A 24,511-nucleotide genomic window follows, 5' to 3' on the forward strand; every position below is an offset into this window, starting at 1 on the left:
TGCCAGGGCTGGGGGTGCCTGCTGCCACGTCAGAGGGGCCTCTGCAGGGAGAGGGGACAGTGGCTCCCTGGAGGTGGCAGTTGGTCCTGGCAACAGCCCGTCGGAGGGGCTGACAGGGACACGCCAGGAGCCGAGGGCCTCTCCTGAGCTGGTTCGTCCAGGACACAGTCCCTGAGGACATCCTGCACCTCTCCCCGACTGCCCCTCACTGCCCACCTCCTCTGCTTCACCTGATGCCGCAGGTGTCCAGCTGCCACCCCCATGTCTACCCTTCCCCGCGCCCCGTCGTGGGAGACGGCTCAGGGGAGACACCCAGGGCGAGGCAGTGTTCAGTAGGCAACAGTTCCTCTAGGAAGGGAATTCCAGAAGCACGCTGACCTCGGTCTTGGTTTCTGCCCAGGAAGGGGTGGGAATGGCAGGGATGGGACCTCATGCTGCCCGAGTGTGGCCTGGCATAAGGGGCCTGAGAGGAGCCGCAATGTGGACTCAAGCTGCAGGGCGTGCCCCCCAATCCCCCAGAGCTCCCCACTCGGCCCCACTGTCAGCTCAGCCTGCTTAGCACGCCGGACCCCTTCCCTGCTGTCTCACCAGGGCTGAGGCGGGACCCCAGATGTTCCCACAGCACCCCATGCCTGTCCTTTGGGGCAGGCATAGACCAGGTGACCCCAGCATTAGGGAAGGTCTACTACGGGCCATCAGTCCTCCCCAGCAGATAGCAGGATCCCTGGTCACCCCGTGTCCCAGCTCCCAGCAGGGGCCTGGCACAGAGAGGCTCAGTGACTTGCTGGAGCCTCTGGGATCCTCACTGTGTGCTGTGGAAGCTGACTCCCCCTCTAGGCTGCTCTCCCAACTTGCAGGGGGTGGGGGCAAGGTAGCTGAAACCTGGCCTCTGGTCCCTGGGCTGGGCTTCAGGAAGCTACTGGGGCCCCTGGGAGGTGCTTCCCCCCTCTCCCCTCCTTGGGCCCTTGGGGTTGGTAGGGCTCCCAGCCAAGAGATCACCAAGGCTGCACCCCGTCTGTCTCCTAATTACACCACTCTGCTTGCATCTGCAGCTGCGTAATTGCAACCATTTCAGAGTATTCCGGTGGCATTTTAAAGAAAGCGTCAATGTACTCAGGTTTACAGCGTTTTATTAAACCTTTCTGGGTCTGCTGCTACTTTGGTAGCTTGATTTGTGTGTCAAAGTGACGTGAACAGCCTGGTGTCAATAACAGACAGAAACGTGCTTCAAAAGGCCAGCCTCTGTGGTGCTCTCAGGCAGTGGGGCTAAGAATATCTGAAGCGACTGAATGCCTCAAAATCTCTTTGGCAATGGAGATTGAAACCAGAGCCAGCACCTGCAACTTCCCCCTGCCGGACTTCCCGCAGCCCCTTCCTCACCCAGGCTGGGGGGCCAGAGTGCAGGTGGGTATGGGGAGGGTCCAAGCTTTCCACTTGACCCTGTATTCCAGGGTCTTCCTGGGTGGGGTAGTGGCCTGGGGTCGGTGTCTTGAAGCCCGTGCCCCATAGAAGCCACTGTCCAGGCCACACTCCTTGCCATAGATCAAGACTCTCCTGGGGCCGGGCCTGGTGGCTCATGCCTGTAATCCCAGCACTTTGGGAGGCAGAGGCGGGCGGATCACAAGGTCAGGAGATTGAGACCATCCTGGCTAACACGGTGAAACCCCGTCTCTACTAAAAATGCAAAAAACTAGCCGGGCGAGGTGGCGGGCACCTATAGTCCCAGCTACTCAGGAGGCTGAAGCAGGAGAATGGCGTGAACCCAGGAGGCGGAGCTTGCAGTGAGCGGAGATCACGCCATTGCACTCCAGCCTGGGTGACAGAGCAAGACTCCGTCTCAAAAAAAAAAAAAAAAAGGACTCTCCTGGAACCTGAGGTGGGGATGGTTTAGCTGAGCTGACCCTCCAAGGCCAGTCCTGCGGCTGCTCCCCTCCAGGCCTCCCCTCCCTGACCTGCACTTGTGGCAGCCCCTGCAGGGCCCACCCTTCTGAGCCGCCCAGGCCAGGCACTAAACACAGGCGTCCCCATGAGGTTGAGCACAGTGCCGCCAGCGGCATCACATGCTACATGGCTCCTAGAAGAGAGTCCCAGGCTGGGTGGGAGTACGTCAGGTCTTGGCCAGCCCTGGGAGAGTTGCTGGTCCCAGGGTACTTCTGGGCCATTTGGGTTGTGCTGTGCACCCCATAGAAGAGAGTGGAGCGGCCATCCCCCCTCTACAGCCCTGGCCCAAGCTGCCCGGGAAAGTGCCCACTGTTCAGTCCTGTGCACCCACGCGCTGGGCTGGGGTCTGGCCAAGGCTTTGGGTGCCCTTTTGCCCCCAACCCATCAGACACCCTGCAGGGCAGTGTTAGGGGTCTGCAGGGGGCTGTGGGCCACCGCCAAGAGCAGAAGCCTTGGCTCTCACTGCAGCAGGGAAGCCAGATGGGGGAGCAGTGAGTTCCCGGGGCTGCAGGGACTCCCAAGGACGTCATGAGCTGATGGGACGTGGTCAGCTGCTTGCACCTGCTCTGAGGCGGCCAGAGGAAGGCCCTCCTGAGGAGTGCTGCGGGGCCAGCACATGTGCATGGCAGCCACAGAGACCTCTGCTCAGGCTTAGGGGAGGGGTTGTCTCCCAGGCTCTCTCCAGCTCTGCTTGTCAGGAGCGGGGTTATCCTGTACCCGGGTGAAGTCCCCAAGAGCAGCTGGGCGGAGGAACGCTTGTCCTGACTGACCTTGACCTGCCCATGACCCACGGCAGTCTGGAAATCCTCCATTGCGCCAGGCGGGATGCAGGTCCCACGCAGTGTCATCTCTGGCTGTTTCCTCAGGGGATATCTCCGCCCACCCCTTCCTGCCTCCGTTTACCTTGGACACACTCTTAGTCTCCTATGCAGGTGCGGGAGGTGGGGGTCTCGGAGCTTGTGCTCCCGTGAAGGGTGCGGAGCCCCCAGTTGCTTTTGGCTGCTATGGGGAGCCAGACCCTGGTTTGGGCTGCTCCCTTTCAAACCAGTGCTCAGCTCTGGCAACGCCGCCCTCATGGGGGCGCTGTGAGCCAGACCCTCCTGAGCGCTGAGGGGAGGGCTGCCAGGGAGGCTGGGGAAGAGGGGATTATCAGAGAACTCCAGCAGCCTCCCTTGACCTTTAAGGAGCTGCAAGCTGAGAATTTTCCGTTTTGATTGAGCTGCACCTTGAGTTTTCTCTCTGGCGTTTTCACTCGGGGGAATTTCACAGCATCTTTTCTTCTTGCTGCCAGAGAAACTTGACTCCTAGCAGGCACAGCCGTCTTTTGCTTCATGGGCGTCCCTGGAGGTGTGCACGTGTGCGCGTGTGCATGGGCGCGTGCGTGCACCGAGGAGCCGCGCTCCCGACGCTGGGGGGTGGGGGTGTGGAGAGTGGGTGCCGGGGCTATAGTGGACCCGCCCGGGCTTCCACCACCTGTGGCCGCAGGTGGGTGGAAGGCAGAGCCTGGGGTCGATGGGTCTGTCGCCCACCCAGGCCAAGACAGGCTTTTCTTGGGGTGGAAGCTGCTGGGCTGCTCCCTCGCCCCTCTGCTGCCCTCCTGACTGCCCCTCAGGACTTCCCCGGCCCACCTGCCTCTCAGCTCTGTCTCCTGCTGCAAGCTCTTGCCTGGTGGGGAGACACCTCCCTCCCTCCTGGGCTCCCTCAGCCTGGCTGCAGGTGGTGCTGTTGGGCCCCACGATGGCCTCTGCCCTGTCCCTTGGAGTGGGACCCAGGAGTCTGGTGGGTGATGGAGCCGGCGAGCCCATCCCAGGCACCAGCCTGAAGGCCCACGGGGTAGCGCGCTGGTGCCTGGGGACCCTGGTGTGGGTTTGTGCTGCTGCTGCTGGCGAGCCAACCACTGGGAATTCCAGCTTCTGAGCCCAGGACCTGGGGGGTCCTACCAGCAGTGGGGACCCAGGAGTCCCAGTCTACTGACCCTAAGGCACAGCGCCCGTCAGTGATCCGGGGCACTCCTCCCAGCCGCCTTGCTTTGGCTGGGCCGCCAGAGGTTGGGTGGCTGCAGAAGTAGCTCCGGCAGAGATTGGTGTCCCCATGGGGACGGCAGTCCCCAGTTGCCAGAGCTGAGCAGTGGTTTGAAATGGAGATTGCCTGGAGCCTGACAGCTTCACAGATTGGTTTTAATAACTCAGCTTCCCCACACTGCACCCTGTCACCAGAACAAGATGCAGGAGCGAGATAGTTGCTCCCTCCTCTCCTCCGCCGCCCCAGGCCCAACCCTGGCTAGGGTGCCTAGGGACAGAGTTGCATTGGCAGCTCAGAACCACTGCAGTGCCCGGGGAGGTCAGACTGAGAAGACCCACCAGGCTGATGGGGGCAGCCCGATGTGTGCCTCGCTCCCCGGCAGGGGACCGCAGCCAGGTCTCTTCCCAGCCACACGCACTGAGCCAGGATGCCAGAAATAGGAAAGGAGAAAGCGGTTTAGAACAGAGAGCTCCCACGGAGAGCAGATTGGATCCAGCAGGGAGGCAGAGGGACCCTGGTCATTAGAAAATGATAAAGTGTCAGGAGCCGAGGCAGCTTGCTCAGGACCTGGGTTCCTGCCCTCCAAGGCCTCAGCGCTGCCTCCCTGGCTCACTGAGACCTGCTGCAGTGGCCCCAGCCCATGGTCCCTGGGAGCCGTATCCTTGTAGAGACAGCCGTCTAGCCTGCGTGAGGTTATCTGGGGAGTATTTTGATGAGGGGGTGTTCCCTCTCTGCAGAAAGAACCTCTTTTTGAGAGAAGACAGTTGTCACAAGCAAGTGAGGCCCCCAGGCCCAGTGCCCAGGCCAGCTGCTACCCCTGACTAGTAGTTACCACCAGCCCAGACCAGCTGCTACCCCCCAGCAGCGCTCAGCACCAGCCCAGACCAGCCGCTCCCCGCCAGCAGTGCTCAGCACCAGCCCAGGGGCCCAGTGTCCTGGCTGACTGGCCCTGGGTCCACATGGGTTACCATGTGGCCAGGCACACCTGGTGCCCAGCTTCCCTGTTTGAGGAGCATGACCGTGGGCAGGCAGGAAGCTCCCTTGTGGTCACCTGTCCCAATCCTCTGCTTCTGATGGTGACTGTGGCCACAGCATCAGTGCAGCAGTTCTTTATTTCTGTGTGTGCCTGACCACATGCCTGAAAGTGTGTGTGAGTGGGTCTGAGTGACCAGCTCAGCTCTCCTAGCTTTATTTTATTTTACATGGAGTCCTGCTGTGTCACCCAGGCTGGAGTGCAGTGGTGTGATCATAGCTCACTGCAACCTCCACCTCCTGGGCTCAGGTGGTCCTCCTGCCTCAGCCTCCTAAGTAGCTGGGACCACTGGCACATGCTACCACAACTGGCAAATTTTTAAATTTTTTTGTAGAGACGGGGTCTCCCCATGTTGCCTGGGCTGGTCTGGAACTCCTGGGATCAAATAGTGCTCCTGCCTCGGCCTCCCAAAGTATTGGGATTGCAGGTGTGAGCCCAACCCTTTCCCAGTTTTAAAACTGGAAGTCCCGTATCTTGGAACCTGCTCAGATCCAGTGAACTGTGATGCTCAATTCCCCGAGAGCAAGAGCAAGAAAGAAAGTGTGTGTGTATGTGTAGGTACACATGTGCATGTGTTAGAGAAACAAGGGTCTCCGGTCACATAGGTTGTCTGGGAGGGAGTCTGGCCCCCTGGGACTATGCCCAGAAGACGAGACTTGGGATTCTGCTGGACAACTGAGAGCTGGACTAAGTGGGTAACACTTAGCTGCAAGAACCCGGGCCAGGAACTGAGCTGCCAGCAGGGCATTGCAGCCATGCGGCCTGGAGCGTGGCGTGTGGTGCTGTGCTTGGATAAGTGGTCCAGGCTACGGCCAGGAGGGCCAGCACATGGGAGCTATGGATGGCAGCTGTGTTTTCCCTGGCCTGTTCTCCTCCCGGGCCCTCATCATCAAGCCCTCTGCCTTGTTCTTGTCACCACCACTCTGTCAGCCTGACGCCATCAGCCCAGACCTGCTTATCAAGATTGGGGAGTGAATTGAGCACCAGAAGCTGGCTTTGGCTTTCAAAAAATTAACTCCTGATGCTGCAAAGACCTTTGAGCCTCACACTGGGGCGTCCACAGCAAGGCTGGGATTGCATCTGTGCGCCTGGCGCGTGGGGCACAGGTGCCAGAATCACAGCCCCTCCCGCTGACCTGATCAGCCTCCTACCAACCTCACTCCTATTAAGCAATCACAGCCCAATCGTGCCCCCAGGACAGGCAGGGCCCTCAGCTGTGTCTCGTGATGGTGTCCCCAAGGACTGGGAGAACACCTCTGGGCCAGGGTGACTGGGAAACCCAGGGCACATGGGGCCACTCACTGGGGCTCCCGCCATACCCGTTGGTGGGATCTGTCCCAGCAGACTGGCTCCTGGCTCTTGCTGAGAGCTGGCAGGGACAGATACAGAGACACTTGGTGTTTGTTCAGGGACGACAGAGCAATTTTCATATCGCCTTTTGCTGTGTGAAAGTCGCACTCCAAGCCGTGCTGCTGAGTCGGGGACTTCCCGGTGTTCAGATGGTCAGTTGCCCTGCTGTGCGTCTGGACAGCAGGCACCGTTGCCCATGGATTTGGGAAACTGGCTTCTTGGTGAGCAGAGGTGGTGGCCATGATGGGGGCCGGGAGGGCACCCCGCAGCAGGCGAGTGTCGGGCGGTGGCCGTGGTGGGGGCCGGGAGGGCGCCCCGCAGAGTGTCGGGCAGTGGCCATGATGGGGGCCGGGAGGGCGCCCCGCAGCAGGCGAGTGTCGGGCGGTGGCCGTGGTGGGGGCCGGGAGGGCGCCCCGCAGCAGGCGAGTGTCGGGCGGTGGCCGTGGTGGGGGCCGGGAGGGCGCCCCGCAGCAGGCGAGTGTCGGGCGGTGGCTGTGGTGGGGGCCGGGAGGGCGCCCCGCAGCAGGCCAGTGTCGGGCGGGTCCCTCTTCTCATTCTCATCCCAGGCTTGTGCTTGTGTTTTTCGTCCACTTTTTGGTGAGGTATTCTTCCCCTTTCTGTCTCTTTAAATAGATCTTTATTAGACCTGTTTTTGAGTTACTGAAGAAGTGGGAAGGTAGTAAGCACAGAGCTCCCCACCGGGCTCCCTGTTAGGAGCATGTTCTGTCAGGGTGGCACACTTATGGTCATTGATGGACCCCACTGATGCGCTATCAACTAAGATCCATGCTCCAGATTTCCTCTGTCTTCCCCCATTGTCTTTTCTGTCCCCTGGACCCATCCGGGTCCCACGTGATGTTGTTCCGTCTCCGTAGGGCCCTGGGCTATGACAGTGTGTTCGATGCCCTGGACAGTGTTGAAGGGGGGCTGGCCAGGGGGTTTATAGAACGTCCCCTAATCCACATGTCCCCTAATCAGCATGTCTGATGTTTTTCTTGTGATTAGACTAGGGTGATGGGTTTTACAGAGGAAGACCACAGGGGTGAAGGACCCTCCCATCACATCCTACCAAGGGTCAAAGGTGCAGCCGTCAGCATGACGTCATTGCTGGTGTTGGCCCCGGTCCCCCGGCTTGGGTATGGATGTCCAGTGTCTCCACTGCAGAGTGGCACTTTCCTCCCTTTCCATGCTGTCGTCTTTGAATGTCGGGCCCACCTGGATCATCTCTGGATCATCTCCCTTTTTTTTTTTTTTTTTTTTTTGTTTTGAGATGGAGTCTCACTCTGTTGCCTAGGCTGGAGTGCCGTGGTATGATCTCGGCTCACCGCAACCTCCACCTCCCGGGTTCAGGTGATTCTCCTGCCTCGGCCTCGCGAGTAGCTGAGATTACAGGTGCGCGCCGCCACGTTTGGCTGATTTTTGTATTTTTAGGAGAGGTGGGGTTTCACCATGTTGTCCAGGCTGGTCTGGAATTCCTGACATCAGGTAATCTGCCCGCCTCGGCCTCACAAAGTGCTGGGATTACAGACGTGTGTCACTGTGCCCGGCCACCTCCCTTTCTTAAGGTTAAGAAATGATGGGGACCTTTATCACATCTTCGAGGTCCTCACGGCAGCAGCACGAGGCATGTGTCACACTAGGAGTGTGGGAGCCCTGGGGCGGGGAGTCCTGGGGTATCTAGAGCTCTGCCTGTCCCAGGGCTTCCCTTTTGTAGGCATTCTTGCTGTGAAACATGATTTGGTACAGAAATGGATATAAAGTATGTAAGTACTGGATATATATATATATGCGCACGTGTGTGTGTGCACGCGTTAGCAAATGACTCTGTGGCTGTCCCCTGTGTACCCCGATGTCAGGACACGGCCCCCACCTGTGCCTCCTTTTCCCAGCCCCCTCTGCATGCTGTGGTGGCGGCTTCTTCCCGGCTCTGCTGGCGGCGCCCTTGCCTCTCCCCTTTGCCAGGCCGTGTGTGCCTGTGGCCCGGGCAGTGAAGCTGTGTGTTGGCTACATTGGAAGGTCTTACAAATGGGCTGATTTCCTTGCCTTTCTGCTCGGTGGTCTGTGTGTAAGATTCGTCTGGCTGTGTGTGGTGGCCGCGCACTCATTGTCACGGCTGTGCAATTCCCCACTGTATGGCTGGACTTCAGTCGACTTCTCCATTCTGCCGTGGACGGACGTTTGCACTGTTGCCAGCATAAGGCTCCTGCGAAAGACCTACCATCTCTTCACCTGCTGCTCGTGTGAGAAATTCGTTTGGATCGTCAGCCTTGCTGTCCATCACTGTGGCTGGGGCTGCGTTTCTCATGTTCTGTTCCTCGTGCGACAGCTTTGCCTGGAGTAACCCTTTGACTTGTGCCCTGGCTCCACGTCCTTGTTCGGACAAGGCACAGATTGAGGAGACGTCTGACCTGCCCTTGAAGCGTTGCCCTGTGGGATCAGGAGGGCGGCAGGTCCTGGGAGTAGGTGCCAGGACGTTGTGCTGCCTTAAGGACAGGGTGTGTCCCAGTTGGTGAGGGTGGCCTGGGTGAGGAAGGTCTGGGTGAGGAGGGACCCGTTTCTAATGGAGTCACCATATTAAGCCCTGCTTAGCCAAACTTGAAGGTGACAGTTTGTTGTGGGAGATGGAGATGGTGCAGGGATGCAGGGACCGAGGCCAGCGTGTGTGGTGTCCAAGGTCGCCCTGGGTGCTGCTGTGCAGATGAGGGAAGAGGGATTGATGGGCTGCTTAAGGGGCCATGTCTGAGGGCAGGGCCCACCACTTCTGCCCACACCTCATTGGCCAGCACCCAATCACGTGACCACACCTTGCATCAAGGGAGCCTGGGAAATGTAGTCTGACCACGTGTCCAGCTGGGAAAGGGCGGGTAAGCCTTCTCTTTCCTGCCATGTGTGCCCTGCAGGGTCTCAGCCAACAGGGTCTCAAGGTTGAAGAGATGGGTCTGCTCAAGCCCTGACAGAGTTTTTATGCCTGCTCAGGGCCCAGCATGAGCTGCGTCAGAAGCAGAAGCCATTGGGAAGGGCCTTTGGTGTGGCTGGGCAGCCAGACACCCCACGCCTAACCCCCAGAGCAGTGCCAGGCCTAGGAGCCCTTGGGATGGAGGCAGGGAGACCGGGGGTCTCTGAGGACTGAGGGAGGAGGGGAGCCTGGTGAGGGGAGGACGAATGACCAGCTCAGGAGCAGGGGCATGAGGGGGGCACAGAAGATTCCTAAGTAGGGGAGCTACTACTCTTGGCCATGTTCCAGGAGAATGGAGTGGTTGTGGGAGCGGGCTGTCGGGCCAGGGCCTGGGTGTGGTGGGAGCCAGCGCTGGCTCTGGACCTTGCAGGGGCCGCCTTAGCCTCACACTGTCTGACCAGCCCCTGCCCCACGTCGTGTGCTGAGTCCTGAATGCTGCCCCTTACTCACCCGCTGGCTTGGTCTGGCAGGAGCAGATGGCCTTCATTTTGGAGTCTTTTGTTCAAAGCAGGCGCTTCGGGTTGGAGTGGCAGTGCACACGCTGGCTCGTGTTGCTTGTGAGGCCGCAGGATTTTTGCTTTAGGGAGGCAGGAGCCAAACAAACCCGGCGCCTGCTTCTAGGCTGTGGCGTGCCAGGCGAGTCACCGGCATCCTGTCCCTGCCCACCACTTTAAAAAACTGTTAGTTCTGTTTGAAATGTCATCACTGGGCGTGAATTCCCATCTTCAGATAATCCCGCCAGGCACTGTTTGGATGAGGAGTTTATTCAGGCTGTGGGGGTCTGTGTGCGCCCACGGGTCCCTCCTACCGCAGCCAGTAAGGCTGGCCCTGACCCGGAGTCGCCCGCCCACCCGGTCTCCGTAGGCATCAGAGGTTTGGGTTCTGAGTGCAGGGCCTAGTTTCCATGCAAATTTCTCTCCCTTCAGCAAGGCTGGTGCCGGCGGGGTTCGGCTCCCCAGAAGGGAGATGGCTGCAAATCTGCGGGAGGAGAGAGTTTTCGTTATCTTTGCTTAAAAATTGGGCAGCACACAGCTTCCTCCCCTCCACACTCGCCAGCAGCAGGGGACAGGAGCGCTGGCTGCCTTCCGATGAAACGGGGCGGGCGCAGGATGGGGCCGATGACAGCGATGCTAATGGCTCTCATTCAGCAGCCTCCTGCCGAGGGCTCGGGTCGCCTGCTCTCCCTGACCTGATTGCGAGCCGAGCAGACTTAACCTGTGCGTGAGCCAAACCGTCTCGGAGGTCCAGAGCCCAGCCCCAGTCCCCGAGGCCCAGGGAGGGACCCGATATCTTCCTGCGGCCTCTGCCTGTGGTGGGCACAGGCTAAGGCTTAGGTCATAGAAGCAGAAGTGTGTATTCCCATGGCCGTCGGCCTGTGTGTCAGACAGTTTCACTCCCGTGCTCTCCAAAGCTGGTCCCATCATTAAGTGCGCCATTTAGGATGCCCCGGGCCATCTGGGTCACCGGGGCCTGGCTGTCACCGTGTTTCCTCATGAGGTTCAGTGGGTGCTGTGTGTCTGTGGACGCCGGTGGTGAAATAAATGTAAGCCTAGAGGCATCAGTGCATTTTAATAGATGGGAGCCTCCACAGCCTGCAGGTGTCCAGACCGCGCTCTGCACACAAAGACTCAGACTCCCACCAGCGCCTCACGCCCCATTGCCTCTCCGGGATGCCTGCGTGTGGCTCACTCCTGCCATGGGTGCATCGGCCTGGTGCCCAACTGGCCTTCTGCAGAGCTTGGTGCCAGAGCAGCTTCTCAAATTCTCTGCTGCCTCCTCCCCACAGCCTTTCAGGGCCTCAGAGCTGCCACCAGTCCAGCACCTCCTTGGGCCCGTGTCGAGGCCCCATGGGGCTGGGCTTATGTGGGTGCTGATCTTGGCTGGGTGATCCCTCACTGCTCTGGACAAAAGGGAGCCATGGGCCGGGCACGGTGGCTCATGCCTGTAATCCTAGCACTTTGGGAGGCCAAGGTGGGCGGATCACCTGAGGCTGGAGTTTGAGACCAGCCTGACCAATGTGGTGAAACCCTGTCTCTACTGTAAATACAAAACTTAGCTGGACGTGGTGGTGGGCACCTGTAGTCCCAGCTACTCGGGAGGCTGAGGCAAGAGAATCACTTGAACCTGGGAAGTAGAGGTTGCAGTGAGCCGAGATTGCCCCACTGCACTCCAGCCTGGGCGACAAGACCCCACCCAGGTCGAGTAACGCTGGAGGAGGGCCGTGGGTCTGGGCATGGTGGGGGCTGCCTCCTGGTTGTTGATGAGCAGAAATTCAGGCCGGTTTGACAGCGGGCACTTGAGGGAGGTTGCTGTGTGCCAATGGCCCTGTGTCCCTGGCACTGTGTCCAAACCTGACAGCCACCACTGTGTCGCTGGGCACCTGCCCTGCATGCCCTCCCCTGTGACGGGCACTCCCACAGCTTTCCTGGCAAGGCTGCAGGAAAAACATCGCAAACAACTTGCACATGACTTTGCATTTTTGGCCTTGTCATATAATAAAAGTAATTTGTGGGCCTAAAATAAATCAGGGCTGGGGATCAGATGCCTCCAATCCGGCCTTTAATTGCAGGCACGACACGGCTTGCCTCGGGCAGTCTGCTCCTAATTAAAGTGGGTTGGTGGTGTGTGAAGTTTGCACGGTTCCTCGGGGTGCTGACCCAGCCCAGGTTCCTGAGGGCCAGTGTGGTGACACCTCGTGGCCTGGGAGAGCAGGGCGGGCCACCCACGGCACCGTGCCAGGAATGAAGTCTTCTGGCTGGCCCTGCAAGAGCTGAGAGCTCTGTGTCTCCTCCCACCTGTGGCTCCTGTTTGTCTGGCATTGCTGTGGGTGGCTCTCCCCATCCGAGGCTCCCCATCTTCCCTGAGCCAGCGCTCCCAGGACTCTGTTGGTCTCCTGTGTGTCTCAATAAAAATGTCATTATTTGAAATCATTGACACTGCTGGTTTAAGATACCAAATTCCATCATCTATTGTCCTGTAAAACGATCCATTAAAGATAAAGCCGCTTCAGCTCAATAAGGCTGTTTCCTGGGAACAAACCTCCCTGGTCCCTGGCAGATCCTATCTCCCGAGCAAGTGTTAGTATCTGTCACATAAAGGGGCCCCTGTGCTGGGGACAAATGAGGGAGGTGGCCTCTCCCCAGGACAAGGTTCCATGGAAGAGGATTTTTCCAGTAGAAATAGGCAGGCTGGCTGATGCCTGTAATTCCAGAGGTTTGGGTGACTGAGGCCGGAGGATTGCTTGAGCCAGCCATTGGAGCTCGAGACCAGCCTGGGCAACGTTGCGAGATTCCATCTCTACAAAAAAAGAAGAAAAAATTAGGTGTGGTGGTGCACACCTGTCATCTTTCAGCTACATGGGAGGTTGAGGAGGGAATATTGCTCGAGCCTGAGAATTTGAGGCTGCAGCAAAGACCCTGTCTCAAAAAAAGAAAAAGGGAAGGAAGAAATAGGGTAGCTTTCCATGAGACATAGGAGGAGTTCTGTCGCCGCCTCGGGAGGAGCTGTGCAGCCCAGGCCTGGCTCCATTTCTGCAGCGCGGGTGTCTGGGGGAACAGGGCCGGCCCGGCAGAATGCCAGGGCTAGAGCCTTCCCCATGGGACCTACACCTGCTCTGGGACTTCCATTTCTTCTGTGAGTCTTTGGGAAAGGGTCTCACTCTTCCTTTTCCCGCCCTCTGTCCGGTCCCCTGTGATCTCTCCCTCCCAACAGGCTGGGGTTGGTGACAGCTCCTCTCCCTCTCTCTCCGCCGGGATACGGGACCTCAGTGTTCTTGGCAGTTCCCGGGTTGTCTGTGTGTCCTGGCCTGTGGATCCACTCCCTTGCCTGCGCAGGTGTTTTTTCTAACATCTTCATCTTGCCAGACTGATCTGTGGGGTGGTCACCTGTCCTGGGCGACCCGTCTTCCTGGGGTGGCCGTTGGTAGCATACTTTTCCTGCTTCTCGTGCCTGTGTGGTGAGCTCTGGCACCTGCCCTTCCTTCCGCCCGTCCCCATGCACTGTTGCAGGGGTGTGGAGGGGTTTTACCCAGGTGGGTGCCCGCTTCCCAGGTCAGAGCCTGTGAGTACAGCAGGTAAGCACGCTACCAGGTCTGTGTGTGACCTTGTTTGTGGTGAAAATTCCTGCTCCTCCACCCTAGACGAGGGACAGGTTTACCCTAGTGGGTTTAGACTGTTCTGTTAATGTTCTTTCTGCTGTAGAGGAAACCCTCTTTTTGTTTATTTTTTTTTTTTAATTCTGCCACCTCACTGGGCTGTGTTTAATTCTATAGTTTTACCAGTTTGTTTGCTTAGATTTCCTAAGTAGAAACTTATGTTATAATTAAGCTTTTTCTTTTTTTCTTTTTCCTTTTTTTTTTTTTTTTTTAAGAGACAGGGTCTCCCTCTGTTGCCCAGGCTGGAGTGCATGCAGTGGTGTAGTCATGGCTCACTGCAGCCTCAACCTCCTGGACTCAAGTGATCCTCCTGCCTCAGCATCCTGAGGAGCTGGGAACACAGGCATGCACCATCACACCTTGTTTAGATGTTTATATTATGATTTTAAGAAGTTTGGGCCAGGCGCAGTGGCTCAAGCCTGTAATCCCAGCACTTTGGGAGGCCGAGATGGGCGGATCATGAGGTCAGGAGATCGAGACCATCCTGGCTAACATGGTGAAACCCCATCTCTACTAAAAAATACAAAAAAACTAGCCAGGTGAGGTGGCGGGCGCCTGTAGTCCCAGCTACTCGGGAGGCTGAGGCAGGAGAATGGCGTGAACCCGGGAGGCGGAGCTTGCAGTGAGCTGAGATCCGGCCACTGCACTCCAGCCTGGGCGACAGTGCAAGACTCTGTCTCAAAAAAAAAAAAAAAGAAGTTTGTATTATCCCTTCTGCTTGTTAAACTGTTTGTCTTTTTCTTGATGTATCACATTGGCAGTGTGATGCGTGCTGTGATGACGGGCAGATTATGTCCTCTCCTGCCTCGCCGTGAAGGTGATTGTGGGAGAGTCCCTGTTAGTCCTGGTTGCCTGAGAATTTTGTACCGAATGCTTTGGAATTTTCGATAGATATTAATTTTTGGAATGTCTCTGCAACCTTGGTGATAAACTCTTCTTGGTCTTGCCATAGCCTACTGTGCTTGACTCACTAATATTGTGTTTAGGATTTTTACATACAGGTGGGACTGACGGACCATTTTCTTGTGTGTTCTTTGTTGGTGATAGGGTTTCCCATTCGTTCATTTATTCATCCATTGGGAAAATATGCCAGATGCAGAAAACGAGCTCAGTAACATCAGATCTTCCCTGCTGCTTGCCAGCCGTGTGTGTACATGAGCACTGTCCCTTTTGATGAAGGTTATTGGGTAGGATTCATTAAAACCACCTGGGCCTGGTGCCTTTTCCAGAGAGGATGTCTGTGACCTGGTCTCTTCAGGGTTTCTGGTGGGGCCTGTGTTAACTTGGTGGACACCCTGGACTCCACAACACTGAAGACACTCCGAAGAGCCAAGTGCGTCTGTGGCACTGAGCCCAGCAGCTCAGGCAGGGACTGTGGCTCGCTGGTCCTTGTGTCCTCAGTGTGGTGAACAGGTCCTCAGTTTCCTGTGAACAGCTTTGTTTGAGGTGTAATTTCCATAGCATACATGGAAGGCGCTTGGAGAACTTGGCCATTTTCGTGGACGGAGTTGACATGGTGCAGCACAGTGCCACCGCACAGGCCTGTGCATCCTTGGCCTAGTCACCTCCGGCTCTGAGGAGTAGAGCAGAGGAGCCGCCCTGGCCTGGCTCGTCTTCAGCTAGCTCCGGGACTGCATGTCGGCTGAGGGGCTTGCATGGGTGTGGGGCTGAGACAACAGCTCTCTGTTGGGTCTCACAGGAAGCCCACCCTGTAGCCGGCTTGTTCTCCTTCCCAGCCTGTGCCAGCCACAGGGCAGTGGGCCAGAGCCATCTTGCTGGGTCGCAGGCCAGGGCCACTGTAGGGCTTTGTTGCAAGGGTGGCGATCACCATGGCTTTTCTGTTCTGCTTGCCACTTGGGGTCCTGGGGGCGCCGCTGGCATTTGGATCTGCCATGGCCTTCCTGAGCTTGCGTGGGCGGCTCACTCTGCCAGGTGGCCTCTGTCCAACCTGACACCTGGTCTCGGGTACTTGCAGCATGGTGTGCACGGGCTCTGCCTCCCTGGTTCTGTGTCTGTGATGATAGCGCATTAAATGGCGAGGGCCCGTCTGCCCAGGCCTGTGCAGACACTGTGAAATTAACTTCCTCACCCTCCAGCACGCGTTGGGCTGCGCCGACATCTCTGAAGGGCTCCCGGTCGGACCCCCGCTCTTGGCACACGTACCTCGGCGGTGGGGGCGGGGAGCGGGGGACAGGGAGGAGAGCGTTTTCATCCCTGACACCTAGTTGCCGAGAGCCTCCACTGGCAGGAGCTGTCAGGCTGGGCCATGGAATGGATTCCAAGTGCCACTGTCACCTGGGAGAAAGGTGCACGAATCTTAAAAGAAAACCTTCCACTGTGATGTCTCGTCTCCTGGTTCGGAGCCATCCACAGGGACCGAGCAAGATGGTACCAGGCAGGGGCCACTGCCAGAGGTGAGGGGCCACAGAGCCCTGGCTTGAGAACCTCCAAGGAGCCCATTCCCCTTGCAGCAGGAGGGAGAGGGCGTGGGAGTTACCTGGTCGTTGTGGAAGGGCCGCCCAGGTAGGGAGCCTGGGGCAGCTGGTAGGTGTGGTGGGGACATGTGTGGCTGGCGCCAGCATTACACCCCTCATCTAGAGACTTTGCCCGATCTCAGGTTTCCTGCCTGGTCTGAGAGGCAGTGGCCCTGCTGGCATTGCCTGCCCATGGCTGGGGGAGGCAGAGGCTGTGAGGGGGGCAGGATATTGGACCCCCACCCCCTCTGCCTCGGGTTCCGAGGCCAGGTGCGGTGTGCTTCGGCCGTGGCAGGCAGGGTGTTTGGGGGTGCTGGGGCATCAGCTAGGCGGGCAGTGCCCACAGGTGAAGCAGGCAGGTGAAGCAGGCAGGTGAAGCAGGCAGCCCCACCATGCAGCATCACCCAGCCCAGGAGGAGCCACAGCACCTGCTTCGCAGAGCCCAGTGAGGGCCATGCTTTTATGGAGCCGGATAGGGCTCTGTGAGATGGCACCCAGGGGTGGCCTGGGCCGTGCGGCCCCAAGCCCGTCTGCTCACCATTGTCGTAGCTAAGGGCTCCCGGGCAGGTCCCGGCTGCCCAGGACGGCCTGTGTTCCCTTTCCTGACACACTCATTTAATTTTTAACTCAAAGGCATTTGCTTATTTATTTTCATTGTTCTTGAAATAATTCTAAGCCATTAGAGGGGAAAATTATATTCAAAAATGCTGTTTCACACTTTATTTGTTTGATGATTTAGAGCGATAGAAAATAGCACATTTGCTGGCTTTTATAGTCTGGTAATTATTCACATCCATCAAGCCATTCCGGGGGAATAAACAAAACACCAAGAAAATTACACTATTAATAGCATCCTCTGCAGCGGACGGGAAGACTCTTCCCCGGGCCGGGTGGCGGCGAGATGACAGCGGCCCGTTCCCTGGCTGGAGGTGAGCACCTGCCTGCAGAGAACGCCTTTGCTTTGATTCCCTGGCTCTGGCTCCGGCTCCAGCTCCAGCTTCAGCTTCATCTCATGAGCTGCTTGCCGTCCATCCCCTCCTCTGCACGGCCGGGGGCTTCTGCTGGGGCCCTTGGCAAAGCTTCGCCCACCCCTCGCCAGGAGCCCCTGGGGAACTGCACAAGCAGAAGCAAGGCTGTCAGGGCCCGGGACAGCTCTGCCACCTTCCCGGACAGGCCTGATCTCAGCACACTGGCTGAGCCTGGTGGGGCGTCCCCACCCTCTGGCCTCCGCACTGAAACAGAAACATGCGGCTCGTTGCTGCCCACGTCGGGGCCCGGTCCTTGCTGCAACCCTGACCTCCCGTGTGACTGGCGTCTTTGGACACTGGTCAGACTCGTGCGTGTCAGGCCGCAGGGCTCAACCTCAGTCGCTCTCTGCTTGTGGGTCCCAGCCCCTGAGAGGTGCCTGGCCCCACTCTTGTCTGTGGGTGGCTTTGAGGCTTTTAGCTTTGCCTTTCTTGGGTGGCAGTAAGTGTAAGGTTGGTGACATTCACTACTCAAAGCACCTCAAAGTGTAAAAGAGAAACCTGGGAAGGCAGAGGGTCCGGGGGCAGCTCCCCTGCTGGTGCCTGCACACCCACCTTCCCTGCGGCAGGGTGTCCTTCCTTCCGGAACTCGTGTCCTCGTTGGTGGGTCACTGTGCCGCCTCACATGTGTCTTCCCACGGGTCTAGGAGCTGGTGCACTGCTGGGCCATCGTCTTGTTTGTTCACCATCGTGTGACCTCGTGTGTCTCGTGTCCCCGGCTCCAGGGGGGCCACATCCTGGTGTCTGTCTCTCCTATTGTTTTATTTTCTCACCCTTGCTGCTTTGGCTTGCACACGACTGACTGTCCGAAAGGGCGTCCGATGCCTGGGTTTCTTTCTCGGCCTGCCGGTCACCACCACGTGTGGCTCTTACGGAGCTTGTGGAGCCCTCCGCGGCCAGCACCAGGCACCAGGAGTGGTTACCAGGTAGATGGCTCCAGAGCCCAGGCTGGAGACGCGGAGCTGAGTTTCTTTGACTTTGTGGTTTACCGTCTTCCAGAAAGGCTTGTATAGAGCGTTTTAGAACAGAGGGAGTGGGTGCAGGGGGCAGGCAGGCAGGGCTTTGAGAACATGGAGATGGAGACCCTGCAGGCGGTGCTATGGACAGAGGTGCAGAGAAATGGCGATGCCTGGGTCCTAGGTCCTGGGTCCCATGTCCCGGTCGATGTGAGTCCTCAGAGGGGCACTTGCTTATTGCATTTGCCCTGATTTAGAACCAGATTCCTCCAGGAAAGGCCAGGGGTACCTGAGGCACCTGTACAGGCCGCCCCTCCCTCCCAAAGGTTCCCCTGGCAGCCTCCTCAACGGCACTGTCTTCAGCCCCCGCCCAGACACCCCAAGGTGCCTGCTCCGTGCTCGGAGAGCTTCGCTTGCTGGAAGAATCCTCACTGCACTGAGCTAAGTCTCCCATCCCCTTAACATTTCTGACTCTGCCCTCCGAAGCCCTGTGGCCTGTTCTGCCTTGCACAGACCCACCAGGTTCCAGGAGTTGCTCTTCCTGGTTCCTTTGTCTTGACCTCTGCAGCTTCTTCCAGCAATCCCTGTGCGCTGGGCCACAGACCCTCCGCACCCTGCCCCTGGCTTAGGGAGAGCTGATGGCTGCAGAGGGCCAGCCACCCACAGCCCCAGTCCTGGGGATGTGCTCTGAAGATGCCAGAAAGGAGGGACACGTGCGTTGACCTGGCCTCCAGGGCTCTAGCGGGTGAGAAGTGGCCAGCCCTTGCGGGGGCCTGGGGAGGTTGATGGAGTCAGAGGACAGAGGCTGGTGTGGGGGCCTTTGTGTCAGCAGGAGGTGGTGCTGGCATGGGGGAGGGAGAGGAGGGAGAGAATGCTGGGGGCTTGTGGGCAGGGCCCGTGCAGGACATGGAGCCAGTAGCATCTCAGAGCTGGACGGAAGAGGAAGGCTGGGAGCAGGCCCACCTAGGGACCAGTGGCCCCTGCACGGGAGCCAGAGGGCCTGGGCAGCCGTCTGTCCAGAAAGCATGCAAGAGCCCCATGCTACCCGGGCACACAGGGCTGTCGTGTCCAGAAAGAGACCTCTTGGGGTCGCAGGCAGGCAAAGCTGATTGATTTTAGCCATGAAGTTTGGCCTTGCGATGGGAACCGAGCTCCCAGGGAGCGAGACAAACTGCCTCCCCGTGTCGGTGGCCGATAAGCCTGACTTGGTTTTACAGCCCGAGAAGTTGCTCGCTGATAGCCAGACAGATGCTCCCCTGCCTCGAGCTTTAGTGAACAAACATTTCCAACCCAAATAGCTGCTTTTGCCTGTTTGTTTTTTCCTCCAGAGCCAAGGCCAAATGTCAGGGATGCCCCAGCATGGCCCCGAGCAGGGACTACAAGGAGAGGGCTATGCATCCTTCGCTCTTTGGGGGCCTGGGCGGAGGACCCCGCTGAGACGCCCCTCTGGGAGGCCCGAAGCCTCCCTGAGTCTCTTCTCCTGTGGTGACTGTGGGTCTCTGTCGTGCGTCTGCTTCAATCCGCCAGCTCCCTGGCCTGCCCACCGGTGCCGTTGCAACCCTGTCCTTTGAACTGGGCTTTTCCGGACACCCAGAGAGCCTTGGTGTGAGAAGCAGGCCCCGAGGCCAATTCTAGTCCCCCATCCTGGGGTTGCTCCCCTAAGTGAACCTGAGCGAGCCTTCAGCCCGGCGTGGATGGAGCATGGTGCCTCCAGCCTCGCTCAGCTCTGGCTGTCCTTAGAGCCCTATCCTGGCACTTTCTCTTGGAAACTGAGGTTTTTCTTCCACCTGCGTCCTTGGGGGTGGCTGGGAGGTGGGTCTGCCAGCAGCAGGTCATCTGGTCCCCGAGGCCGTCGCTGGGTTGTTCTGGGCGGTGGGAGGTGCAGCTCGCTGTTGGGCGCTGGCAGTGGCGGAGCCTGGAAGTCTCTGTGGCTGTCCTGTCTCCTGTCCAAGAGTCCCTTGTGATTTCTCTGGGGGCCGCTCCTCTGAACGCTGGGCCGGCGTCCCGCAGTCTGTGCTTTCTGATAACGCCGGAGCCACGTTCCAATGTATTAAACTTTTAACATTCACCAGATTCAATTAATCTTATCTTTACAACTCCCAATTACAGGCAGTAATTAAGTGGAGCAGCATTGTAGGCTGGGGATACGGCATTAATCATCGCAGCCTTGGAGCTATAAATTAGTTCCTTCCCGCCCCCGGCATCTTCCCGGAAGGAGCAGAGGGTTTTATTCCCTGTGTGGAGGGGGTCTTTAATCCCACAAAGGTGCTTTGGATTGGGATTAACTTTTCTTATCTTGATGTAAACGGTAAAAGCCCATTTAAAAAAGAGGAACGCACCTCTGTCCAGACAATGGAAGAAAGACTTTCTGAGGACGACAGAGTTGAAGGTGCTGGGGTCGCCTCGGCCAGGGACCCTGGGAGCATGCCCAGAAATTAATTACTTGTGTCCTGTTAGAGCAGAAACTCTGTGATGTTCGCCTCATCTCCAGCTCTTGCCCCCTCCTTATTTATTTTTATTTTTATTTTTTTTAATTTTTTTGAGACAGTCTCGCTCTGTTGCCCAGGCTGGAGTGCTCTGGTGCGATCTCAGCTCACTGCAGCCTCCACTTCCTGGATCCAAGCAATTCTCCTGCCTCAGCCTCCTGAGTAGCTGGGATTACAGGCGCCTGCCACCACGCCCGGCTAATTTTTGTATTTTAAGTAGAGACGGGGTTTCACCTTGTTGGTCAGGCTGGTCTCAAACTCCTGACCTTGTGATCCACCCACCTCAGTCCCCTAAAGTGCTGGGATTACAGGCGTGAGCCACCGCACCGGCTTTTTTTTTTTTTTTTTTTTTTTTTTTTTTTTTTTTTGAGGTCTCACTCTGTCGCCCAGGCCGGAGTGCAGTGGCACCATCTTGGCTCACTGCTTCTTTGCCTCCCAGGTGCAAACACTTCTCTTGCCTCAGCCTCCCGAGTAACTGGTATTACAGGCCACCGCCACCAGGCCCAGCTAATTTTTGTATTTTTGGTAGAGGAGGGGTTTCACCATGTTGGCCAGGCTGGTCTTAAACTCCTGACCTCAGATGATCTGCCTGCCTCGGCCTCCTGAAGTGCTGGGATGACATGCATGAGCCACCGCGCCTGGCTTCTTTATTTCATTAAAAAGCAAAGTGGCCTTTCAGTTGGAAGGGGCTGTAGCGGAGCAGGGGCTGTCTCCCACCCTCTGAACGTTCCTTTGTCTTGCTTCTGCCCTGGGGGGTGTGGGGGAGAGACCATGTCGCGTCGCGTGTCCTCTCATCTGTGTGACTGTTCTAGAACGGGAACTGTTGGCCTTGTTACTCTGGAGCGGGGGTTGGGGGCAGGACTTGGCCAACCTCAGCCGGCAGTCAGCTGTGCGTCCTCGTCCTCGTCCTTGTCCTGGTCCCCTTCGCTTGGAGATGAGGTTTCTGTTTTGCCGGAGGTCTCGGGTGGGCTGGGTGGTGTCCCTGTTGGCATTGGGGCTTCTCGCTCCCCTCAAGGCTGCAGCTCCTGGTGCCCACCTTCCCTCCGGGGAAGAGAGTCCCAGCTTCGCAGGTCTCCAGCTTCCGGTGCAGCGCGAGCGGGACGCCCCCCACTTGGCTTCCTCTGTTCACAAACTTGATCCCACGTCTCTTCTTATTCACGACGTGGCCTTGGTGACAGACTCGATCCCGCGCCCCTTCTTATTCACGACGTGGCCTTGGTGACAGACTCGATCCCGCGCCCCTTCTTATTCACGACGTGGCCTTGCTGACAGACTCGATCCCGCGCCCCTTCTTATTCACGACGTGGCCTTGCTGACAGACTCGATCCCGCGCCCCTTCTTCCTCACGACGTGGCCTTGCTGACAGACTCGATCCCGCGCCCCTTCTTATTCACGACGTGGCCTTGCTGACAGACTCGATCCCGCGCCCCTTCTTCCTCACGACGTGGCCTTGCTGACAGACTCGATCCCGCGCCCCTTCTTATTCACGACGTGGCCTTGCTGACAGACTCGATCCCGCGCCCCTTCTTATTCACGACGTGGCCTTGCTGACAGACTCGATCCCGCGCCCCTTCTTATTCACGACGTGGCCTTGCTGACAGACTCGATCCCGCGCCCCTTCTTCCTCACGACGTGGCCTTGCTGACAGACTCGATCCCGCGCCCCTTCTTATTCACGACGTGGCCTTGCTGACAGACTCGATCCCGCGCCCCTTCTTCCTCACGACGTGGCCTTGCTGACAGACTCGATCCCGCGCCCCTTCTTATTCACGACGTGGCCTTGCTGACAGACTCGATCCCGCGCCCCTTCTTCCTCACGACGTGGCCTTGCTGACAGACTCGATCCCGCGCCCCTTCTTCCTCACGACGTGGCCTTGCTGACAGACTCGATCCCGCGCCCCTTCTTCCTCACGACGTGGCCTTGCTGACAGACTCGATCCCGCGCCCCTTCTTCCTCACGACGTGGCCTTGCTGACAGACTCGATCCCGCGCCCCTTCTTCCTCACGACGTGGCCTTGCTGACAGACTCGATCCCGCGCCCCTTCTTCCTCACGACGTGGCCTTGCTGACAGACTCGATCCCGCGCCCCTTCTTCCTCACGACGTGGCCTTGCTGACAGACTCGATCCCGCGCCCCTTCTTCCTCACGACGTGGCCTTGCTGACAGACTCGATCCCGCGCCCCTTCTTCCTCACGACGTGGCCTTGCTGACAGACTCGATCCCGCGCCCCTTCTTCCTCACGACGTGGCCTTGCTGACAGACTCGATCCCGCGCCCCTTCTTCCTCACGACGTGGCCTTGCTGACAGACTCGATCCCGCGCCCCTTCTTCCTCACGACGTGGCCTTGCTGACAGACTCGATCCCGCGCCCCTTCTTCCTCACGACGTGGCCTTGCTGACAGACTCGATCCCGCGCCCCTTCTTATTCACGACGTGGCCTTGCTGACAGACTCGATCCCGCGCCCCTTCTTATTCACGACGTGGCCTTGCTGACAGACTCGATCCCGCGCCCCTTCTTATTCACGACGTGGCCTTGCTGACAGACTCGATCCCGCGCCCCTTCTTCCCCACGACGTGGCCTTGCTGACAGACTCGATCCCGCGCCCCTTCTTATTCACGACGTGGCCTTGCTGACAGACTCGATCCCGCGCCCCTTCTTCCTCACGACGTGGCCTTGCTGACAGACTCGATCCCGCGCCCCTTCTTCCTCACGACGTGGCCTTGCTGACCTTTCACACGTAAAATGTGCGAAAATAAAACTTACCAAGTCGGTGACAAATGCAACTTTTCTCCTTCCCAAAGCTGCTTTTCCCTGTTGGCTCCCGGTGCCAGGAAACGGGGGACGTGGGCCTGGAGACCATGACGTGGGCTGGCAGCTCCAGGGGCCCCAGATGCTTCCTCCTCCAAACTCGGTCCCCCAGGACCTGCTCGCCACCTGCAGTTCCAGTACTTTCTTTTATCTATTGCCTTTTCAGCCTCCTCGAAGTATAATGCCGCTTAGCCGGGAGCGCCCGCCCTCCTGGCTTTCTGAGTGTGTCACAAGCCACCGAGCCATGGTCCTCACTCCCTGCTCCTCCACCCGCCCCCCTCGCTTCCTTATGGATTCCATCCTGAAAGCCCCCGCCCCCAGCCATCCCCTCCACACAGCCCTGACCATGACTGCACTTTGTTTCTGCCCTGGGCACTGTCTGTGTCTCCCCGAGGCAGGTCCCACCAGGGACACCCCCACACGTGGCCCCCACTGACCTTGCCTCTGACGTGCCTCCCTTCTCTCGCAGGTACGCCATCCCGCCAGAGCACGGCAAGCGCCTGGAGCGGCTGGCCATCGGTAGGTGACTGCCCCGAGGGCCCTGGGGACCAGGGACCGGGTGGGTGGGGCCTGTGGGAGGGGAGGAGCAGCTGGCATCCCCCGGGCTCTGATGCGGTTTGGGTTTGGGTTTTGGGGAGTGGTGACATTCTTTGAGCCATTACTGTGTGATTTTTCCATTTCCTCCCACCCTCGTGGTCAGATTCAAGCCCTTCTGCTGTGCGATTTGTCTCCATGAAATTCACACAGAATGCCCAGACACTCCTGTTTTCCAGTTTTCTTAGTGCAAACTTCTTGGGCCTGGTCAAAGGCTGCCAGGGCCCAGGGAGGGCAGCCTGTGTTCATTTTTCTTCCATCACCCGGCCCCACACTGTGCCCTTGCTAATTCTGAGAAAGCCTAGGAAAGGGGACAGTTCAGCCAGCAGTCTGCCCACCTGCGCGGGGGCTGACATGGTGGCCACACGGCATTTGCCCTTGCTCTACTGGGACCCAGCCTGGACACCTTCAGCACATGTCCTCACCAGCGATGCCACCAGCCCGCGTTCACATGCTCCCTGGGGACTCTTGGGAAAGGAGGGGTTTGTCATAGAGGTCCCCAGCATGTGCCTGAGGGAGTGCTTGGAAACAAGTCAGACACCTGGAGACACCCAGGGTAGGGCCACCCTGAACTCCCCGACCACCCAGCCCTGAGGCACCTGAGCAGGGTTCCCATGTCAGCACCGGCGTCACAGCACAACAGGGGTGCGAGTTTCATGACACCTCACTGTTCCTGAGTGCCCAGAAAGTCATGAAAAGACAGCTGGCTAAAGC

At 58.3% G+C, this 24,511-nt stretch overlaps 1 protein-coding gene and 1 long non-coding RNA gene across 7 annotated transcripts in view; one reads left to right on the forward strand and one right to left on the reverse strand.

Annotated features, from left to right (window-relative positions):
* KDM4B (lysine demethylase 4B) overlaps window positions 1-24,511 on the forward strand; it is a 189,060-nt gene that overhangs the window by 82,366 nt on the left and 82,183 nt on the right. For all 6 annotated transcript variants that reach the window (XM_030936513.1, XM_030936514.1, XM_030936515.1 and 3 more), the window contains exon 7: window positions 23,673-23,722. In XM_030936513.1, the coding sequence (XP_030792373.1) occupies window positions 23,673-23,722 (50 nt within the window). The remainder of the gene's footprint in view (window positions 1-23,672; window positions 23,723-24,511) is intronic.
* On the reverse strand, window positions 9,970-23,748 carry LOC115899179. The gene is made up of 3 exons (XR_004058874.1): window positions 23,641-23,748; window positions 23,159-23,329; window positions 9,970-10,280 (listed from the first exon to the last, which is right to left on the reverse strand). It is a non-coding gene; the product is annotated as an uncharacterized LOC115899179 (long non-coding RNA).

This window comes from Rhinopithecus roxellana, chromosome 8 (genome assembly GCF_007565055.1).
Source record: "Rhinopithecus roxellana isolate Shanxi Qingling chromosome 8, ASM756505v1, whole genome shotgun sequence".
Classification (NCBI taxonomy): Eukaryota; Metazoa; Chordata; class Mammalia; order Primates; family Cercopithecidae; genus Rhinopithecus; species Rhinopithecus roxellana.